Source organism: Macaca nemestrina, chromosome 8 (assembly GCF_043159975.1).
Source record: "Macaca nemestrina isolate mMacNem1 chromosome 8, mMacNem.hap1, whole genome shotgun sequence".
NCBI classification, from domain to species: Eukaryota; Metazoa; Chordata; class Mammalia; order Primates; family Cercopithecidae; genus Macaca; species Macaca nemestrina.
Window position 1 is genome coordinate 12,298,155 of NC_092132.1, and position 16,931 is coordinate 12,315,085.

The 16,931-nt window shown below is 43.2% G+C and overlaps 1 protein-coding gene across 2 annotated transcripts in view; it reads right to left on the reverse strand.

Moving 5' to 3' along the window:
- Nucleotides 1-16,931, reverse strand: part of LOC105492833 (thyroglobulin) — a 273,233-nt gene that overhangs the window by 123,434 nt on the left and 132,868 nt on the right. Inside the window, exons 36-38 of one of the 2 annotated variants that reach the window (XM_011760100.3) lie at nucleotides 6,244-6,297; nucleotides 3,373-3,507; nucleotides 1,716-1,880 (exon numbers count right to left, since the gene is read on the reverse strand). In XM_011760100.3, the coding sequence (XP_011758402.2) occupies nucleotides 1,716-1,880; nucleotides 3,373-3,507; nucleotides 6,244-6,297 (354 nt within the window). The remainder of the gene's footprint in view (nucleotides 1-1,715; nucleotides 1,881-3,372; nucleotides 3,508-6,243; nucleotides 6,298-16,931) is intronic. The other variant, XM_011760101.3, reaches the window with a different exon arrangement.

Genomic DNA, 16,931 nt, shown 5'->3' on the forward strand with positions numbered 1-16,931 from the left:
TTCAAATTCTTTAGCAGAAATGATAGATTCTTTCTAGAATACCCACAGAGGCCGCGTGACTACCTGGGTTAAGAAAATTATCTGTGGCCATGTGTATCAGCTGGAAACAAATAATGCCTGCGTGAAAGTTGAGACACCTGTAGATGCGTATGTGCACACATCTTCTTTTGGAAGTGAGCATTTCCTATTGAGTTTTAGTCATGCTGAAGTAATAGAGAAGCAGTCTAATTTGTGTTTTACAGAACTCAAACCTCAATTTAAGTCATTTTTCAGCAGAACTACCACACAGATTGGCTACGCTGTTGTGAAATATAGTGTTAAAATCTATAATCCCAGCACTTTGGGAGGCCGAGACGGTTGGATCCCTTGAAGCCAGGAGTTCAAGACCAGCCTGGCCAGCATGGCAAAACCCTATCTCTATTAAAAATACAAAAATTAGCTGGGCATCATGGCATGTATCTGTATTCCCAGCAAGGCATGAGAATTGCTTGAACCCGGGAGGCAGAGGTTGCAGTGACCTGAGATTGTGCAACTGCACTCCAGCCTGAGTGACAGAATGAGACTCTGTCTCAGAAAAAAAATCTACATAGCTTGACTAAATAATATAAATGTCCAGATAAAGAGAGGAAAGACTTGCGATTGAAGGCCTGACAGCTCATCACATGGCAATCAAGGCATTCTCAGGTCTGGAAGACACTCTTGTGGTCTGAAGGCTAAGGTTGAGGAGGGGGCGGAAGAGGAAGATATCTCTGGCATCAAGACAGAACCAAAGGACTGTCAATGCTCTAGGACAGCATGGGGCCAAATCTGCTGCTACTTAGTTTTGTAAATAAAGTTTTATTGGAACAGTCACATCTACTGGCTTACATGTTGTTTATTGCTGCTTTTATGCTACAATAGCAGCTGATTAGTGTTAACAGAAAAGTATGGTTGTAGAACCTTGCTCTAGAAGACAAGATGGCAGATGTAGCTAACAACTTAGCAGTCATTAATTTCATTCAATAAACATGTCTAGTTGGGGAGGGGCTCCCCCCAGATGCCCAGTCCCTGTTTCCTGTTCTACAACTCTTAGCGGTCTTACTTAGTGATGGATCTATGGCTGCTCCCTCTTGCCTTGCCTGGAGCCCCAGAACCAACACAGTATCTGACATGTGTTTTAAAACTAAACTCAGCTGGAACAGCTTCTCTCTCCAAAGTGTTTATGATGCGATAGTTAGGCTGCATGGCTTTGTGGGAGAGGATTGCATGTTAAGATAGGTGATCTGGCTCCAAGTTCCAGCTCCATCATCACTAGCTGTGTGAAATCACAGAGTTAACTTAAATTCTCTGGGCTACAGCCTTCTGATTTCTAAGACAGAGATAAAGCCCTTATCCTGCCACCACACAGGATTAGTGTGAGGACCAGATGAGATAAGGCCGGTGAAAGATCTCTCTAAACTATAAAACCATAATAAAAAGTGGGCTCTTTAGTTATTTTACTAAGAAACTCCTCAAAACCAAGATGGCTCTATAACTCAAAGGAATAAATGAATAAAAGTGATACAGAAGTAGGAATTTTTTCTACCTTCCTTCAGTCTACCTCAGGTGAGTGCCACCTAGTCCAGAACTTCGGCCAACAAAAGCCACTGTCCTCCAATTCACCATGTGTTTAAATAGTCCCTTCCAGCCAGGCCCAGTTTCCCAGGATGGCTGCAAAGGCATAGGCTTGGGCTTACCTGGCTTCCGGTAGATGTGGGTGGCCTCTTCACGAAGCAGAAGTCGGCAGTTCTGGCCTTGCAGACTATATGTGCAGCTGTGAGTATCAGCATAGAACATACATCTCACAGCCCCAGGTTGGGTCTGCAGAGTGGTGATGAGACAGTCCTCATGTTGGGAACATTCTGCAGAGAAGAGGGAGAAGAGTGATGCTTGAGCCTCAGAGATGTTACTTCACTCATGCATCCATCCAGTCATCCATCCAACCATCCACTCATCCACCCTTCCATCCATCCATCCTACTATCCAATCATGCACCCATGAATCTATCCATCTATCTATCCATTCATCCATCCACCCACCCACTCATCTACTCTTCCATCCATCTATCCTTTCATCCAATCATGCATCCATGAATCCATGAATCCGTGAATCCATTCATCAGCCATGCAATCACTCATTTATTTGAGCACTACAATAAATCCTAAGCACTGTACCAGGGGATGGAAATAAAATGGTAGCAATGGGAAATCCAACCCTCTGATCAATCTACTTTCCATGCAGCATTAAGGTCTTTTTTGTTTATTTAATTTATAAATGTGCTCTTGTTATTTCCCTGCTTAATATATCTCCATGGCTCCTCATGGGCTTAAGGATTATCTCAAACAAGGGTCTCCATACTCCAGGCTTTATCTTCAGCCCTGTCTTCCTCTTCTGTCCTTCAATGCCTCCTCAGCTGGCACCATACCGACTGTTCCACCAGGGACCATGCCCTTTCCCACGCATGTCAAGTTCTGCACTAGACAATTTAAACTATATGACACTCAGTCCTAAGAACAGTTCTGAAAAAGTGATGTTTCATTTGATTGGTCAGGTTGTTGACAGCCTAATGGCCCTATTTATACCTCAATTTCTGTGAATGGTACCACCCAGACATGTGCAGTGCATAACATGCATATCTGTACGTGGTGGTCCAATCTGCAAGATATCCATAGCTTTGTGATTATTATTATCCAACCTTGCAGAGAAGGAGATTCATGGAATTCATAGAACCTCAGAGGGGGTTAGAATCTTGGCAAGGGTATAAATGTTATCTGATGTCTGCCTCTTTCAGAGGCTAAAATTCTTTGTAGAACATTCCCATCAAGTGGTTACCTAGCTTTTGTTTAAATACCACCAATGACCAAAAACTCTCTAAAGGAATTATGCATCTGTGGGCAACTTTGCCTATTAAAAAGTTATTCAACTGCATTGAAAAATGTCTCCTAAAATTTGAGTTTTACCAAAACAGTAGCTCTTAACTGTGTCCCACTGGCCAGACAAGTGTACTTCCTCCTCACCACAACAGCCCACCTGCTATCTGGGGTCAGCTGCCAGAGCTGCCATGCATGTGCATCTTTTCTTCCTCAGACTAACCCACTAGATCCTTCTTCTGATCTTCCTCTGACCTGGGTTTATGTCCCTGCTCTTCTGGCTGGCATATTCCCTTGGAGACCTTGGCTGCCCTGTGGAGTAATGAGGAAACTTCACCCAGGTCTTCTTCCCCAGGTTAATCCCTTACTTCCAAGCATCCCAGGTTATTGTGGTGTCTCGTGTGTTTTTCTAAGGTGAGGATCTTCAGCAGCACTTGCGTGAAGTTTTGTCCCACCCTACCTGGGGGTTGGAAACTCCCCTTACCCGACAAACAGAGGTCTCGGACAGCAGAGAAATTGCTGGTGGCAGCAGTGCTGACATGGGCAACATCAAAGTGCCTAATGGATGGATCAACAACCACTGAAGAGAGGGCCAGGGACTGCCACGAGTCCAGAGAGACTAGGAGAGAAGGCAAGGGACAGTTACATGCAGTTGTCACCTGGTGAGTAATAAAGACGGCCGTGTATTACCCAATATCCCCAAAGGCAGCCTCAGGGGCATTCTCCTCGTAGTCTCCATTCCTGTGCAATCCTATAGCTTGATCCATCTTTCCATTCTACAAATAAGTGTTCATTACATTATTTATGAGCCAAACTCTGTGCTCAAGCCTAGGAATACAAAGGTTGAAAACAGAATGAAACAAACAGAAAGCATGGCTATTTCTATTAAGCAGCTCATAGCAGAATAGAGAGAAGTTGAGAAGAAAAGAAAAATGTTATGATATAATTGTTACAAAGCAACAGTTAGAATAATACAAGGTAATAACGATACTAACAGACATACCAGGTTAATCATGTGGTACTATGTTCAGGTCTTTACAGACACTACGTCAGTTGCTATCAGTTGCTTTCTGTAGGGGACACTGTGGGGTGCCATTCAGACCCCCTGCAGGACTGAGACCCCACCGCAGGACCAAGGCTCTCATTGCCCCAACTGTTGTTAAGCTGATGGCTGGCAGCTCCCAACTGAGTCTCTCTCCAGGAATTGCCTTTGATCTAAGAGAACTGCCTCCCCTTCCCCAGAGATAGCCTGCATCCCAACACTGTCCATGTGGGTAGACAAAGGTTTGGACCCCCAGCCTCAAGATGGAACAAATCTGAAGGGCCAGCCTAACTTTAGAGCTCACTGGAAGATCAGTGGGGCGATCATTTGATTTGCATCAAAGTTCTTCTTCCTCTGGCCAATCCTGCCCCTCACTTCCTTCTATATCCCAAGCACACCCTGCACCAAGCTTCTTGCATGCAAATCTCCATCTGAGAGTCTGTTTCTCAGAAAACCCCAGTGAAGACATCTTCCTTTAAATATGAAGAAAATAAGACACAAAGGTTAAAATGACCAGCTTGTGAGGGCACTGTTCCTGCTCAGTGGGACAGGATTGGAGCTGGCCTTTCTATCTAGTGAAGTTTGCACCCTTCAACTGCTCTCCGGTGCTGCCTCCCCAGTCCTGTATATAGGACATGGCTGTCTCAGCACAGGGGAGGGAAGCACAGGTGTAGCAGCCACAGAGATGGCTTGGGCAGAGGTGACGAGGTGAGCTCATCCCATCTGGTGCAAGGGCCATGCCTAGAGCCAGACTGAGTGAGGGGGATTCTGAAGAGTGGGCTTAAGTTTCCACTTAAGTTTCCACTGAGACAAAGGACTGTGAGTCTAGTCAATGGACGTATCATACTTTCCACAAATAACACTGAAGAGTCTGAAAGGCTGCCTCCCAAGATAGGCTTCCATGATTATTCGGAAGCGCTGATTCCAGAACACCCCTGGAGAAATGTTCAGTGGGGCATCAGTGATCATTAATAAAGAAAATCTCTCTCTCTCTCTCTCTCTAACATACACACACTTTCTTGCTTGCTTTTGTGTTTTCTTCTTTCCTGTTTTCTTGCTTCTTTTCCCAGAAGACCACAGTAGTGTGTCCTTTAATAAATATTTGGTAGCATTTGCCTTGTGTTAGCAGAACACTATGGCGATCTCGAGCATAGCATTTTGAAGGTTACAAACCATATTCACTTCATCATCGTTTGATCCTGACAGCACCCAAATGAGGGGTTGGGTAGGGGCTCTAGTGCCTCTTTCACAGATGAGGAGTCAGAAACTCAGAGAAGTTATATGACATTTTTCAGAACACGGAGCTGGAAAATAACTAGGCCAGAACAGAATCAGACATCTTGGCTCTAAGTCAATGCTCCTTTTATCCCATCTGAGTTTCCTATGTAGCTGAGCACCTTTTCCAGAACGTGATCCCCAGGTATGAAAGGGTCTTTGCCTTTGATAACACCATTCTCTTAGCTATACAGGGAAGCTTCTAATTTTTATCTTAAACCTGTCTTTGACAACCAGCACACTGGTGGAGAGTTCACTAAAATTAGACTGGTAAATAAAGCAGCAAAACGATCTAGTGCCACATTTTGGTTGCTCAAGCTGCTATAACAGAATATCATAGACTGGGTGGCTTAAACAACAAACATTTATTTCTCACAGTTTTGGAGGCTGAAAGTTTGAAAGCGGGGACCAATATGATTGGGTTCTTGGTGGGGGCCCTCTTTCTGGTTGATGGATAGCTGTCTTCTTGCTGTATCATCACATGGCAGAGAGCAGAAAGAGCAAGCGAGCCCTCTGTTGCCTCTTCTTAGAAGGGCACCGACCCCGTCATGAAGGCTTTCCACCCTGATCAGACCCAAAGGCCCCACCTTTTAACAACATCCCACTGGAGGTTAGGGTTTCAACATATAAATTTGAGGAGGATGCAAGCATTCAGTCTATGACCTGTCTATACTTTTTTACATAAAAACAAGAAAGAAAAAATAAGAGAGAGAAAAGATTTATCCAGAGAAGTTGCCAAATAATGTAACCAGTTTCACACGGGCCTGGCAAGAGGAAGGTAAACCTCCATACTCTGTCCTGGAGCAGTGGGTACCATCCTAACACTCAGGAGCTGAGTCTTCCTGAACTTGGGACCTGGCTTGACTGCAAGAGATGCTGGGTTTTCATTTTCTTAAGCATCCTCCACATGTTGCTATTTTCATGGTCAATATAAGGGGCATTTTTGCAATGGCACCAAACTGAGCTGCATATTTTTAGAGAGTGAGAACACTGCAATTTTAGAGAAGCTCTATGAAAGGGTTTTAGGGATAGACTCACCAATTATGGTCTTAAAATGGAAGCTTTGGCCACACTCCGTGTTTAGGTTGATGTCTGGGAGAAAGCACTATAATTAAAGAGTGAATTTCAACTCCGAGTGAAAGCCAGTTCATCTGTCACCATTCCAGGGCCCGGAGCCAAGTCCTGCCATGCCCTCCACCTGCCACTGTCCCCAGGCCTGCATGAACCCCTGGAGGAGCCACTGCTTTTGTGCAGAATCCAACATCTGGGAGGTCCACAAGCATCTCATGAAAATTCTGAGAACAAACTCTTTGTGGAGGCAGAATGATGATGAAGCAGGAAAGTTGGGGCTCTTGGTAGCATTTTGTGAGAGTTTACTATTTGCTAGGAACTTGCAACACTGCTGCATTTAGTATTCATGATAACCAATGAGGTGGGTACTGTCACTGTCCAAGTTTACAGACAAGGAAACAGACGGTCCAGTAATACACCCTTTTGCTTAGCCAATCGGCTTAGCCAGTGTTAGCATGGCTAATTAAGTGGGTGCCAGCTAGGGCTGGAGCCAGCTCTTGCAGGTACAGAACCCAGAGTTAGTACATCACAGACTTCCCCTCCAGAGGAATGAGGTGGTAGCAGCTTCCAAGCTCACCCAAAGTGTCTTTTCCTAAAAAGCAGAGTCTATGGTTTATTGATTCATTTTTATTTTTTTCATTTTTCTATTTTTAGTTCATAGATTGCAATGCTAGTGTCATTTATTTTAAAATATAATCTCTCCTTTAATTCAAAATGTATGCTTATTGCATCATAAGTACTTATCTATAAGGGAATTTATTTTGGTGGGTGTTTCTCCTTTTCCATAAATCTCTTTGCCGATCCTGGCTCTACCCCCATCCTGCTTAAACCATAGTCACTCTGTATTTTATCATCAAATGATGAAAGTCTCTCCACATTATTTTGTTTTGTAAAATATCTCCTTGGATATTCATTCTTTTGGATAAAATTTACCATTTCAATGTTCGAGAAAACTCCATTAGGTTGTTACTTGGAATGATCTCAAAGTTAAACACTAATTTTGAGAGAAAAAATTTTAATTTGAATGTTCTTTAATAGCATTCTTAATATTTGATGCCATTAAAAATAGAATGTGGTATTATTCCATTATATTATCAAAATGGTTATTGTTGACATAGAGAAAAGCTATTTAGTTATGTGTTTATATTTTCTAACAGGACACCTTACTAAACTCACCATCAATAAAACTCACAGATGTGGGTGAGACAAAACTGGTTCAAGATATTCTATCCTCTTAGTGGGGTATGGGCCCCCTTTATTGACCCGGAGTGGCCACCTAGACTGCTTTGTCTAAAGATTCGACTGGAAGATTCCTAGTTCTCTGTCACAATACTTCAGGCTCCCTTGACACTACTTTCCTTAAAAAAAAAAAAAAAAAAAAAAAAAGAAGAAGAACTTCTAAATTAGACATCTTTCCAATAAATATCTCATTAATATATGCCTACGCCTTTAATTGTCTTTAATTCCATCATAAAAATTATAAACTCAAGTCCTGTTTTTATAGTCTAAAATTATAAAGTTCTATCCTTGTCTAAAATTATAAGTTTGAGTTCCATCCTAAAACAAATCCTGATCAGGGTAGAGTCCCAAATATAATTTAGACTTGAGTTCTCCAAAAATGAAGCTAACACTAAAACTCTGCATCCACTAAAATACTCAATCTGGTCTAATTCTAGTTTTTGTTTGTCTATCTGGCTATATTTTTGGTCTATGTAACAATATTTGGCCCAAGAAAAATTAAAGACTTTAATGGGCACAACAAAAGCCTTGTAAAAAATCTCCAAACTAATTGATCTACATATTCAATGGAAACAAAAGGACTCCATAAACTTAAAAAAAAATTAAAAACACATAAAAAAACATACAAAGTCAACTCTTGTGTTTTCTTCCATCCCCGTCTCTCCTCCCCCTTCTCCCGGTCTTACTCCTCCTTCCAGCTCCACTCCAGTCCCATGACATTTCAGATTTAGCATAAAAATAAAGTACATAATTTTAAAGGCCTAAATTAAAAAGGCTCTGTCTTTTAAACTCTGCCTGCTTTACTAAACTCTTGCAATAAAAAATAAACCATCCCAAACTAAAACAACAAATCACCAGACAGCCAACTTCCAGTCAACACTCCAACAAACATCTCCCTGGGTGACAGGAGTTTACTTAAAAAAAATTAACATGAAAATGGCCAAAATAAAATTCTCAAACTTTAAAACGTGCCAGGTTTTCTGAGATTCCAACCAACTACAGGTTATGGCCCATTCTAATACACATTTTAAAACCACAGGCCAAATCACATTAAAAAATTCAAGACTGAAATCATGATTCAAAACACCTACAACTAAAAAATTAACATTTCGTCTTTTAAATTATTTGTCTATCTAGTTTTTCCTGTTTAAGTCTACTGACTTTTCTACTAATATCAAAATAAAACTGACTATGCATAATATTAATAGTCTCTTTGTTGCATGGTTACTTTGAAAACAGTACCAAAACTACGTTCCGGTCTAGCAAGTATATGCCTCCACAGGGCTGTAATTTGGGAACCTGTGATATTAACTAAGTCAGCTGTGTATATTTGTTCTTTCAATTGTGTATTCATTCAACAACTGTTTACAGGCCTCCTTTGACACTTCAGGACTGTACCTGACAGCCAAAGGTGGCAGCCTGGAAAAACAGTCTAAGAAGCCAAAACAAGACGATTCTTACCGTCCATCGTAGTTCTCGAACTTGGGTGAGCATCAGATTCTCTTGAGAAATGTAACAAAAATTCCGAAGTCCAGGCCCAGTTTTCACGTCAAAGAGCCTGGGCCTCTGTAGTCTATTAACTTTCCTGGTGATTCTGACACACATCCAAGTTTGAAAATGACTGTGGTCTCTAAGATATCCTTTCTGGTTTTGGTTTTGTTTTGGCCATGGTTGCTGGAGACACAGCTTAGGCTAGTGAAGAGACAGTTCTGAGTTCTAAACCTCACTCAGCTTGACATGCTGTCCTCAGGCAAGTCCCTTAACTACTCTGAGCAACTCTAATCTTAAAGATCTTTGGGTTACGTATTGCCCTTGTTCATGATCTCTAATAAGCATAACATCTCTCAGTAGATGACACATGGACCATTGCCTTTGTGGGGTAAATTAATCCATCAGCACCTTTGCTCTGAGGCCCTTGGATCCAGGCCTCAGGAAAGGAGTCCTTTTCCTCCAGCCCCACAGCATGGTGGTTAAAGGTCTTGGTGACTCTTTCAGTGAGCATGAGTAGCTCACCAGCAGGCCCTAAGACCTTGGAGGAGAATATGCCCTTGGAAGTAAGAGGCCCTGCCCCTTCCATGGGCAGAAGAGCAACAGTGGCCCTGAAGGAAGAAAGACTCATCAAGGTCACACAGCCTTTTTCCTCTGTTACCAGATAGACTAGCAATGAATGCTACTGTCTGTTTAGCAGGCTGGAAGTGCTTGAAAAGTCATGTAAAGATTATCTGGTTCCACCTAATGGTACTCCATTGAGATGAACAGTCCTAACCCTATTTTATAGGAGGGAAAAGTGAGGTTCACAGAGGGCCACTGACTTTGCCCAAGACCAAACAGCTGAAAGGCAGCAAGTCAGTATTTGCACCCAGGACAGCCCTATGTGGTGATATCCCCCTGCAAAACAGAGCTGCTGGGGGGACAGGGGTAGAGGAGAAGGAAGGGTCTGGGAGGGATGATGGGGCAGCAAAGAGGCAGGAGGCAGCTTGGGTCACCCCACAACCTGGAGGCAGCACGGCTGCAGCCTCCGCACGGGTGGGCCTCTGGGTGACATGGAGGCACTTCTATTCCTTTCTAGAAAGCACCATATCCCCTTTTTTAAAGCTTAATTTTTATTTTTAACTGACAAATTATAATTATACATATTTATGGGGTAGGTTATGATATGTGTATATGATGCAGAAGAATACTTTTTTGAGATCTATTGCACAGCACAGTGACTATAGTTAACATATTGCACATTTCAAAACTACTAAGAGAATCAATTTCAAATGTTCTCACCACAAAACAAAAAAGTATCTGAGGGATGGATACGTTCATTTGATTGATTTAATCATTCCACAATGATTCCCTTTTTTAATGGATACTAAGTAGAAAAAAAGTTATGCTAGAATATATTTGAAATTTTCCACTGATAGAGAATCATTTTTAATTCTCCTTTCTTCCCTCCTTCACTCTCTCCCTCCTTCCTTCCCTCCTTCCTTCCTCCCTCCTTCCTTTTTTATTTCCTTTATTCTCTTTGTTTTTTAATTTTTTCCTTTCCAGACATCAAAGGAGAAAATGTTTATTTCAAGGTTTGTTTTCAGCCATTAAAAATTGCCAAAAAGCCTTTCAGCTGGAACCACCATCTTCCAGTAATTAGCCAAAATGACAAACACAAAGGGAAAGAGGAGAGGCACCCGGTATGTTCTCCAGGCCTTTTGGAAAACATGGAGTTGTTCGTTTGGCCAGGTATAGGTGAGTCTGTAAGAAAGGTGATATTGTCAACATCAAGGGAATGGGCACTGTTTAAAAAGGAATGCCCCACAGGGGTTCCCATGGCAAAACTGGAAGAGTTTACAGTGTTCCCCAGTGTACTGCTGGCATTGTTGCAAATGAACAAGGGCATGAGTCTTGACAAGAGAATTAATGTGAGTATTGAGCACATTAAGCACTCTGGGAGTCAAGACAGCTTCCTGAAACACATGAAGGAAAATGATCAGAAAAAGAAGCCGAAGAGAAAGGTACCTGGGCTCAACTGAAACGCCAGCTTGCTCTACCCAGAGAAGCACACTGTGTGAGAACCAGTGGGAAGGGCCAGAGCTGCTGGAACCTATTCCCTGTGAGTTCATGGCATAGTAGGTGTTAAAATAAAAGACCTCGGACTGTAAAAATGTTTCTCTTCATTGAGTAGAAGTGTGATGTCCTCTCCCCCAAAGAAATATTTAAAGCGAATTTTAATTGTGTCTGAATTTATTGTGTAATGTCTTCACTATTCAAATGTAATGTATTTCTTGCTGAAAGATGTGAAGTGGCTTATTGAGCAACAAATTAATTGCTTAGAAAGTGGCCAGATATTATTTATGAAATGTTTGTACTGGTTTAAAGATAGCCCCATTAAATCATCATGGAAGAAATAAAATAATTTACATTAAAAATTGCCAAAAAAATTACACATCACTGTGGGGCTACATGCACCCCGCAGGCAGAGGTCTGCCGCTCGCTGGCAGGTAACCACAGGTGAGCTTCTGCTCTGGCCATTGTCTTTCTCATTTGAAAAACAGGTGGAAAGTGCCTCCAAGCATTTTTGTATCAGATCCAAGGGCAGAAATGTCAAACAGTAGCAAATGTCTGACACTGTCTCCAAAGTTAAAATAATCACAGCCCCATCCCATTGAGTATATAAAAAGATCACATGACTTTCTTAGGACTCATCAAGGATAAAGATAACAGTGAGTCTAAGCTCCAAGGCATCCAAAAGCCTTCAGGATCCTCACCCTTCTTCTCGCAATCAAAACCAAAAGGAATTTCTCTCAGCTCCTCAGTACTCATCAAGTGATTGCTTCTGAATATGGAACAGCTGGGAAATAGAAGAGGCGGTTTCCACACCTGCACAGGCTGGCTGGGGTAAACCGTGACATTCTGAAACTTTCAGGCAGGAAAAGCCTTTCAGGCCCCAGAAAACCTTCATGATCCCTGTGATATGCAGAATAGAAGTGACTGGAAGCTGCCTTGGAGGCCTGTATGGACACAGGGCACTTGCTGGAAGGAAGAGCCCAGTGCACATCTCAGCCTGTCGTCATCGGACGGAGACCACATTGAGATATCCTGCTTTCTCACCAGAGACCATTATTCAAGTGAGAACCACATCATAGTGGCCTATATTTGTCCTTAACAGCATTTATCAAAGCCCAGATGTTCCTTTGATAACAGAAGGAACAGAAGACAAAATAAAGATACCCTTGTAATTTTGTGATTATTTGCAGAATGAAAATGGGAGGAGAGCTGCTGGTTGGTTCAGCATTTCTCCAGGAGAAATTCTTTACACTTGAAGCAGACACCCCTGGGCCTCTTTTAACATTCAAAACCCTAGAAAAATACCCAGACATCGTGACCTCTCCATTCAGCCCCAAATACCTGCTTTTGAGCTCTTCAGTGAGCACACTTTCATCTTTAACTCTGCAACTCAGTGCTTAGCAGAGGAGTGACAGTAGGTGTCATGGGTTGAACTGTGTGCCCCCAAAATTCATACATTGCAGTCCTAACCCCTAGGTCCTCAGGATGTGACCTTATTTGGGACAGACTCTTAACAGACATAATCAAGTTAAAATGAGTTCATTAGAGTAGGCCTTAATCCAATGGTGGTCTGGCGTCCTTATTAAAAAGGGAAATTTTGACAGAGACACTTGCACAGAGGGAAGATGGAGTGAAGAGGTGCAAGGAGAGGGTGCCACCTACAAGCCAAGGGGAGAGGCTAGGGACAGATCCTTCCCACAGGGATCTTGGAAGGAATCAACCTTGTCTACACTTTGATCCCAGACTTGCAGCCTTCAGAGCTGTGGGAAAATGATGTCTGTTGTTGAAGCTACTCAGTTCGTGGTACTTCATTATGGCAGCTGCAGCCAAGTAACAGAATGAGTGTGCACTCGGTGAGAGCATCCACTCACTGATTCACAGAGGGCCTGCTCTGCCCCAGTGCTGCTTTCCAGCATAAAATGCTCATCATACTGATACTTCCCACCCTATCGCATGCACATATTCAAATGGCTCATAGGGTTGAAGTATCTCCTGTACGAAGCGGCACAGACAGAATGCGATGTGCTCCATGTGCTGTCTCCTTGCATCCACATGCAGCTGTCCGATGTGGCTCTTCTGGTCACTCCTGTTCTAAGAGGTGGCATTGCACGTTTTAAGGAAGGACCACTCTGGGACACTGCCTGGCCAGATCCCAGCTCTGCCTCCTGCCAGCTCTGTGACCTTTATACGCTAAGTCTCAATTATTGGTCTTTTGTTTTAAATTGTGAACAGGAACAGTTTTACCACCTGAACTGTAAAGCAGAGCTTCTCATACAGCAAGAGTCACAGTTTGCTACTGATCCTTCCAGCCTGTGCGAGGGCAAGGGGTGGAGGGAGCTAGGGTTGGTCCCATCTTCCCATCTGCTTACCCCAATGAGTCATGCGGTTGTCAACATCTCCTGTGTGTGCCACGGCATGATAAATCAGGAAGCTCTGGGCACAGGCTCAAGGCTGAATGGAGCCATGCAATGCCTGCAAACTGCTTGGCACTGCCACACTCACTAACATTTGTTAAGGATTTGACCTCCCATACATCAACCTGCAGAGCCTGAGCTCTCGCCACTGTCTGCATTGTTGAATGCAAGATGGCATCCTTGCCGTCACTTGTAAAACAGGGCTTTTTCAACCAAAATTTAATATTAAGAGTGAATATTAATAATAGTGATGTTACAGTTGCTAACCCCTCATCTTCCTGGAAAGAAATGCTGTCACATCAAGATGGTCCCACAGGGAGAGGTAGGTCTGGTTGTGTGACCCAGGAGGACCAGAAAAGACCCACATAAATGATTGAGGGACACAGAAGGAAGGACAGAGAAGATGCAAGCCTTCAGGACAGGGGTCAGTGAGCTTCTTCTGTAAAGAGCCAGATAGTAAATATTGTAGGCCGCACCAGCCACATTTGTTCCCTGTTGCATATTCTTCTATTTTTTTGCACTCCTTTAAAAATGTGATAGGACCATTCTTCACTCCTAGGCTATACAAAAACAGGCTGCAGGCTGTAGGCTGCAGTTTTCTGACCTCCGACCCAGAAGGCAGATATGAGACACAGCATGAACCCAGTCATTATGCACCTCACTGGGTGGGGAGTCCACACCTGGGAACCAAAAATCCTACAGGCAGCTTGACAGGGAGTTTGTGTGCTTTTTCCAGGAATAAGGAGCAATATAAGGGATGCCATCTGGAAGGCAAAATATTGTAATTTTATGACCTGCTGATAGTGGTCCTTCCTAACTGGGGAAATGAATGTCCTTTTGCAAAATAATGAGGAGAATAGATTCTAGTTTTTTAAAAAAATTATTCTTATTTGATAGGATGAAAGGGCAGTAACCACATACCTTCCCCGAGTCAAAAAGCAGAATGCCAGTCCACCTGTCCTCTCTGCACCATCTTGGTCTTTCTCACTCTGGTCCAGACTACTGCTCACCCTTCTCTCTGAAACCAACTCACGTTGTTGCACTGCTACCCCCTGAACCTGTCTCATCCTTCCCCAGCCTCCTGTGTCCCAGAAACCAGGGTCCTTACCATGACTGTAATGTCCCCTCCTTCACTCTGGGCCATAGTCCTGGTTCCTGGGATCCCAACCCTCTGACAATGAAAACTTCTAGTCCTTCTCATGATCCTTAACTGAGAATGCCTGGTGATTCTCCCATACTCCTCAAGTCCATTGCCACTCCAAATCCTGCTAAAATCCTGAGTGGTTTCATCATCTTAGGGAGAGTAGAAGCCCATTTGAAACTCTGGTCTCAGTTTCTTGTCTGCTTCAATACCAGAGACCTTCATTTCCACCCCATTACAGCCAATTGCCTCCATGATCACACCCCAAACCCTGCCATGGCAATGAATTCCATCACCATTTAAATTGTAGTTTTCCTAAGCAGCACTTGCTGATATGGACCACAGTTTTCTTTCTTTCCAGCACATTCACACTTTAGCCCACTCACACCAGCTCTTTAATTTCACTGTGATTTCTATTCTTCCACTCACTCCATGGTATCCATCCTCACTGGTTCATCATCCAACCAAGACCTCCCATTGGTCCATTATCTCAGCTTTCCTTTGAGCAATGTCCTTAATTCTCTTCCTCCCAATGGGACTAACCCAATGGGCTGTCTTTCCCTGCAGCTTGTCTCAGTCTGCTGAGCATGGCTGAGGAAATTTCCCATGGCCACAGCTGAACACACAGGTGCCTTTATAACTTGTGGACCCTCAGCTTCAACTGATCCCTGGCACAGTTTGATCAATTGGTCCCCTCTCTTCCATTCCTTGCAGCCACTGTTTTCAGTGCTTGCCATTCTCAGGCCTAGACCTCATCCATCCCTTTCTGCTCTCAGCCAGTGCCTGACTTCTGGCCTCCCAGAGCAAAGAGGGGCCATCTGTCAATATCTCCTTCAGCTTCCTTCCCCTTCACCCCCTCTATAAGCCATTGCATCTTTCCCTCTTGATTTCTCCTAATACAGAAGAAGGGTGTCCGTTGGAGGTCAATGCTTCCATCTGTGCTCTAGAGCTCATTATTCCTCATGCCTTCAGAGGCCTCCATCTACCAATTACCCCCAACCCAGCCCCACTCCCATTCTTCCTATAACTTTAGTGTGTCCCTCAACACCGACACTTTACTTTTTGCGTAAAAACATGTTGAAATATCCCCCTCGTAAGAACAACACTTTAACCCAAAGTTCCTCATCTCATGGTCTGGGTTTCAGGTGACCCATTTCCCTAAAAAATATAGGGAAAATTTGATATATACGGTGGAGCATACTATTTTTAATTCATTGTCACAAGTAGTCTGTAACCGAAACATGATTACCAGCTAATGTTCCACAATTTTTTTTTTTTTTTTTTTTTTTTTTTTTTTTTTTTTTAGCTGTCAATCTTCTTCTCTGACTTTTCATAGCCAAGATGCTTTGGAAAAGTTTGTAGTTTCTACTTCCTCAAATCACTACTGTTGAGTTTCTTTCCTCTTTACTCCACTGAATTTTCTTTCTTTTTTTTTTTTTTTTTTTTTTTTTGAGACGGAGTCTTGCTCTGTCGCCTAGGCTGGAGTGAGTGCAGTGGCACAATCTCGGCTCACTGCCAGCTCCACCTCCCAGGTTCACGACAGTCTTCTGCCTCAACCTCCTGAGTAGCTAGGACCACAGGTGCCTGCCACCATGTCTGGCTAATTTTTTAAAACATATTTAGTAGAGACAGGATTTCACTGTGTTAGCCAGGATGGTCTTAATTTCCTGACCTTGTGATCCGCCCGCCTCGGCCTCCTAAAGTGCTAGGATTACAGGCGTGAGCCACCACGCCCAGCTAATCCACTGAATTTTCAAAGGACTCTTCATGACTAACCCAATGGACATTTCCAGTCTCCATTTTCCTTGAAGTGATGAATCACATCTCCCTGGCCTGGGTTCCATGATAGCAAATGCCACCAGTATGCCTCCCCTGTCTCCAGCTGCTCTTCCTAGAGTCTCCTCCTCTCCTCAGGGGACTGCCCTTGACCCTTACTCTTTGCATCTGACATTCTCCATGGGTGTCCTCATATCCCTACAACTTCAAATACCACTGACATGCTAATGATCGCCAAACATAACCAGGCTAGACCCTCTGCCCAAGCTCCACGCTTATATATTCAGTGCTTACTGGACACCTCCAAGCAGATGTCCTCTAAGCTCAGCATGTTGAAAACTGAACACATAATCTCATTGCCACCCACAACCACATTCTTCCACTGGTTCCCCTCTTACATTCTTTATCTTGGAACTGGCACCACCAGCCATGGGGCTGCCCAACTCAAAACCCTAAGTCTTGTCCTTGATTGGTGCTCAAGTGGACTAAATGTTCATCTAGAAAGGACACTACATAAGGAAAGTCTGAATAAATATCAT